The sequence below is a fragment of the Trichosurus vulpecula genome, chromosome 1 (genome assembly GCF_011100635.1).
Source record: "Trichosurus vulpecula isolate mTriVul1 chromosome 1, mTriVul1.pri, whole genome shotgun sequence".
Classification (NCBI taxonomy): domain Eukaryota; kingdom Metazoa; phylum Chordata; class Mammalia; order Diprotodontia; family Phalangeridae; genus Trichosurus; species Trichosurus vulpecula.
This window is the reverse complement of record NC_050573.1, coordinates 406,784,435-406,790,434: the sequence shown is the minus strand read 5'-3', so window position 1 is coordinate 406,790,434 and position 6,000 is coordinate 406,784,435. Positions and strand designations below refer to the sequence as shown.

The 6,000-nt window shown below is 39.5% G+C and overlaps 1 protein-coding gene across 1 annotated transcript in view; it reads left to right on the top strand.

Moving 5' to 3' along the window:
- The first annotated feature begins 1,534 nt into the window (after positions 1-1,534).
- Positions 1,535-6,000, top strand: part of MROH2B (maestro heat like repeat family member 2B) — an 84,203-nt gene continuing 79,737 nt past the window's right edge. The window contains exons 1-3 of the mRNA XM_036746584.1: positions 1,535-1,687; positions 1,763-1,838; positions 4,455-4,552. Of these exons, the coding sequence (XP_036602479.1) occupies positions 1,535-1,687; positions 1,763-1,838; positions 4,455-4,552 (327 nt within the window). The remainder of the gene's footprint in view (positions 1,688-1,762; positions 1,839-4,454; positions 4,553-6,000) is intronic.

Below are 6,000 nucleotides of genomic sequence, written 5' to 3'. Positions count from 1 at the left end.
GAGAAAAGACATAGACCAGTCATACAGGAAAAGCAAGAATGAACAAACCTGGTTGGTACATGGGCTGGAATGCTGAGAGACCTTGAAGAAGGCCTCTAGCACTTTGGGTAAATAATCAGAAAAGATTTATAGAATGACATGACCAAGAATCAAACTGAATGAGAAGGCATGGATAGATCACAACCTGCTTCAGCAGAAGTGGCACTCACAATGATGAAGTGTTAATCCATTTATGAACTGAAGTAGTCTATGTAAGTAAGGAGGCTCTAAACCAAAGAAGTTCGCTGCCTTTGTGCTCTCTAAAGCAAATGACTCTATGTACAGTCAGGCAAAAATAACCATTTGTCGACCTTCCCAAAGTTACTATGAAATAGAGCATCGTAAGTACATACATTGGTAGCTTTCTTTTTATTGATTCCTATTATAGACATGGCATTGATTCAGAAGCCCTAAAAATTTTCAGGAAAGATTACAGTTAGACTCTATGACCCCCTTTAGGGAAGTAAGCAGTACAGAGTCCTCTAAATTTATTTCCAGACACTCCTTGATATATGCATTTCACAACTGGCTCCCTAACGATAGAAAAGAAATACATTGGAAAGAGAAGGCAAAGGGAAGTTGCTTTCCAACAATCCTTTAGTTAACTGGCCAATCCTTAATTCTTCATTGGATAAGGAACTAGACCCAGGGACCCTGAGAGAGAATCTGACCTATTATCATTGATCATCTTCTAGACTAGATGTTATCATATAATTGACTCACATAATACCAGTGTACAACAGTTAAGTGGAAGTATACTGTCCCATCAGAAAAACTTCTGGAGGCAGCTGAGGCCCAAGGAGATCATTGCATATGAGAGTGGCCCCCATAAATTTATCTCAAGTCTTCTTCACGATCCAGTCCTGTGGATGGCCCTCTGCTACCCCCTTCCAAACCCTATCACTAAGGCATGCAACTCAAGCACTGGAGGAAATCATGGATGGGCAAGTGTTAGGGCCAGAAGTAGGTCTATAACCACCTCAAGTGCCAAAAAAGGAAAGAGACAAAGACCAAAAGACTATGATAGGAGGAAGCCAAGAGGTTGACTGGGAAGAAGAGCTAAGAGTAGAGTTAGGGCTAAAGGGCTGAGGTATTAAGAGTTAATGTAAGATTAGAAACAAGGCCAAGGGACAGTCACCGAGAGGTCTGGGAAGTGGACTTTCCACTGTGCTGTCAGTTACACATTCCTCTCAACTGCCCACCCTAGAAATTCTATTCCCACTGAGCGTGAGCAGATTGTGGGACAGTCACCAAGTAGAACAACTTACAAGACCACCGGAGAGGCTTCCCTAACACTCAAGCCAGGAAAAACAATCACGGAAAATGATTCCCAAACCAAATTGTGTCTAATCTCTCTCTGTTTTCACTTGATTAATGGACCCAGGCTCAAGGAGAAGAGCTCCTTTGTCCTGTGCCCTGGGTCCGAGCCCCATTCTCTATACTATCATCTTCTCTGGATGCTGTGGTCTCCACTAAAGGGACAACACAAGGTGAAATGCAGCCATTTTGTGGGTCAGCAGCAGCTCAGAAGCAAGATGTCTTAGCGCTACCATCCAGTAACACTCTCTTCACCAGCAACCACATCCCAGATGGCTCTCAGACCTTAGTGTCAACCGAGTGGAGACAGGGCTTATTGTTAGAAAATATCGTGAGCAATTTGTGAGAAACTTGTGAACCTGCTTTTTTTTGGATTCTTTAACCTAATCATTTGTGTTTAAAAAAGCTGCCTCTGGATTCAAGTAAAAAGGGGACAGTGAAACAACCAGAAATCGCGGCCTGCATCATGGAGGAAACTGGAGGTAAGGAACCTCACCTTCTGAGACATATCTCTTGTGTGTGTGTGTGTGTGTGTGTGTGTGTGTGTGTGTGTGTGTGTGTGTGTGTGAAAGAGAGAGAGAGAGAGAGAGAGAGAGAGAGAGATGAAGAGAGACAGAAACAGAGAAAGGGAAAAGGGGAGGGAAGAGAAAAAGGAGAAAGAATGTTCTAAGCCTTAAATATTTTAATAGAGTGTGTGCTAAAGGGAGGTTGAGTACACAACTTTCCTCCTTTTGCTCCTGCATACCTATGCTAACGTTGATTTGTATGCGGCCTTAAATACTTTAGGCACTCTTTGGGGCTTTCTACCTCTTTAAAGCTGCTGCCCACCAGAGTATGAGGGGGTCAAATTTTTTAAAGGAAATTTTCTGGTTTAATTTTAACTATTCAAGACTATTTTGGAGATAACTGCATAAAGGAGAGAGTATGCAGGAAGTTTTTCAAGTAACAAACAGAGAGGGATTTGAAAGAAGAAAGAAATGATATAGTCAATATAATTATGAATGTTCCAAACCAGTGGGTCAGTTTCTACCCTGCTTCTTCCTGGAGTATATGGAATAAAGAAAGAGGAAACAGCCTTTCAGCTAGTACATTGTTAAAAGAAATCTGAAAGAAAAATACTGATACACCTTGAGGAAATATGTACCTGGTTTAAGTAGCTGTGGAAATTAACTCTAAATGAAAACTAGAAATCTATCTTTCTATCCAAAAAGCAGCATCTCTTCTCCCTAAGGAAAGGGTTCTTCTTAATGAGATGTGTATAGGACTTTGGGGACAGTGGGTTTACAAAATAAACTATTTAACCCAGATTTTAAGCAAAAGTATACTTCTTAACTTCAGTCCTCCATGCTTCATGGGGGGGAAAAAGATCTACCCATTCTCTACCCCTTCCTTATTTCATAAAACAGTACCTGGCTCTAGATTTAATCAAATTGTTCTTTTCTTAAAAATTTCCCCCTAAGAATGACCTGAGTAGAGGCTCAACATAATTTTAACCCTTCATCATCACCAGGCACCTCACTTCTTAACACTTAAACTGAAGTTGTAAGGAAAGTTATACTTCTGCTTTGCAATACATTAATTAGCCTCTACAATCCTTCATGGCTTCCAACTGACAAAATTGCTTTTATATTATTTACATAATTGCTAAGCCTAAGAGTATATCTCTTAAAGAAACCCAATATTGTATAAAAAATTACAGATTCAGAAAACAAGTAAATTAGGCAATGAACATTTGCTTTCCAGAAAGCAAATTATTAGGTTCCTTTAAAAAGTGAGCTTTCCTATAAAGCTTGATCTGTGATTTGATTAATCTACAACCTAAAGGGACATATCTATAGGATACGAGGAGATCCAGCAATACCATTGTGCAATGGCAGTCATGAATTTTGTATCTCAAGTTTGAGTTTAAAAAGGTTTGGAAATTTTATTGTCTGCATTGATTAATCTGTCTTTCTTTGGGACCAATAAGGGCTAGCCTTAAAGGTAGCTAGAAATGGTCCTATGGGGACTAATGTTGATGGTTTCTTTGAGGGGGGCTCCTTGTCCCCAAATACCTCTTCCAACAAGCATCTCAGTGCCTGAAATTCCAACACTAGAGATTTATTCCTTTGGTCATTGAAGGTTATATAATCTTCCAGAATGTCTTACTAAGACAGTAATATCCGGAGAGAGTTTATACATTATCAATGATAACTGGTTGATAGTCAGCTGACAAGAAGATGCTGTGGGAACAAGACAGAGAAGAGGCACCTGGACAAAAGTTGGGGGTGGGGAATAGATTATGGAAGAATGATATTAAAAGGGGGAAGTGGGAGATCGCCAGAGATAATTTTAGTCATTTTTCCTAAGGATAATCATGACAAGGACTAAAGTAGTCAGTCACGGATAAAGCTATGGATGGGAGAAGGAAAGCTCCCATGGGATGTCGGATTTAGTGCCTTTTGAATGTAGGAACAAGGAGAAAATGAGTAGCCACTTATCTGACCAATGAATAGAAATTGAACATCTTATCTATTCTTTTTTGGGGGTGGGGCAATCGGGGTTAAGTGACTTGCCCAGGGTCACACAGTGTCTGAGATTGGATTTGAACTCAGGTCCTCCTTCATCCAGGGCCAGTGCTCTATCCTATGTGCCACCTAGCTGTCTGTACATTTTCTGTTCTCATCCTGGATACCTTGACTTAAGAACTGCATAACCCCCAAGTGGCCTCACGACATAGCAGATCAAGAGCAGTTCTTGACATCAGAAGGCTTCTCAAGTCTTGTCTCTCGCACACACCAGCTGTGTGACTATGGACAAGTCATTTAAATTTTCATTTCCCCAGCTCATGCCCCATAGCCACCCTTGGAGATGTGCTTCTGATCTGAATTGTTGAAGGGAGCCTCAGAACCAAGAGCTACCTGAACTGATGAAATCACAGGTCTATACCAACATGTATCCTCTTTATTATCTTTTGAGCTCTTTGAAGGCAAGGCCTATGTCATAACTATTTTTCCTGGTATACCCATCACACAAATCATAAGCTTAATAAATATTTGGCAAAATGTTTGCCAAAGATAAATAAAAACTTCATAATGATTATCCCTGGGACATTCCAGCAAATAGCTCAGTGTCTCCTTTTGGTTGCATTGCAGAAATTTCCAGAGATATTCACATCACTCTTGGTATGCTGGACAAGGAGGACAATGAAGGCAAGGTATGGTAAATTTACAAAATCATCTAACTGTAGAATCATAGGTTTAGACTTGGAAGAGACCTTAGAGATTATTTGGTTAAAAAAATAAAAGAAGAAGAAGAAGAAAGAAAAGAAAAAGGAAACCTTCATTTTACAGATAAAGGAATGGAAATTTACAGAGAAATACATCTTTGTTCACAGTTTTCAGATCTGTTGTAGAATTTCACACCATTCTTTTTTTGCCTAGGCACTGTAATTTCTTTCCAACTTCCATTTATCTCCAGATTAGTTATACTTCACATGGTGCTAACTTTACCACGAAAAAACAACTTTAATAGAAATCATAATTATATTTAAATGATTGCATTGGATGATATTTTAACAACCACAGAATCCAGTTCTTTTCAGTGCCATTATTTGATGTCCCATTTCAAACCACTAAATTTATGCTCTAATTCATCCCTTATCACAATGTTGAGATGCTCTCGGGTTGTCAAAAGCAAGACCAGTGGAACATCAACTCTGGTATGTCTTACCAAGGTGGAAAAGATTGAATGTGCAACTGGCAATGGCTAAGTTTAGATACAGGCTCACCAGCAAAAAACTGCCCATCAGATGGTGGCTATTTTATTTATTTTATTTTTAACTACAATTCATGAAACTATTAATGGAGAAGCTTTTGTCTTCTTAAAAGAAAAAAATACCCACATTGAAGAAATCACAGCTCTTTTGAGGCATGGAAATATGGGAACTATTGAGGTACTGAAGTATGTGAGTGCTATATTTTGTGATAATTAAAATATAAGTAAATGTAACCATCTAATAAAATTAAGACTTTTATTGAATCTTAACAGCAAGAGAGGGGAGAATAAGCCAACCTTACAAATAAGTCAAATAGGAAGCCTCTTAAATTTTGTAATTTAAGAAGCTCCTGGGAAGGTCTCAGAACATCTTCCTCCATGGACTTGTTGTAAATCTCACCATTAGATATTCATTCCTTTGAGTCTCTAAGTCAGTCCAGGCTCCAAGAGGTCCTTCTTCAATCCTTCAATGGCTTCATGATCTCATTCATTGATGTAAACATTCCCTCTCTCCATTAGCACAGATTACAACTTATTTGTGCTCTCTTGTCCTGGGTGATTCTGGAACATGTTCTGCCATAGGTCCTATACAAAGTATTTAGAAGCATATTGGTTCTACTGGTTCTTTCTATATTTCACGGATGCTAGTGTATCACCCAGACTGTCCATCTCTTTTCCCTGGCTCTAATAGGCCCATTTATCTTCCCAGCCCTGGATGTTGTCTCTTAGGCCAGAGGCATCACTGCATGGTGGATAGAAACCTGACTTAAGAGTCAGGGGGACCCAGGTGCACGTCTACCCTCTGACACTTCCTGGCTATGTGATCCTAGAAATGTCATGTAGCATTTCGGTCCTCCAGGAAACTGAGGCTCTAAGTTTTAGAACAGA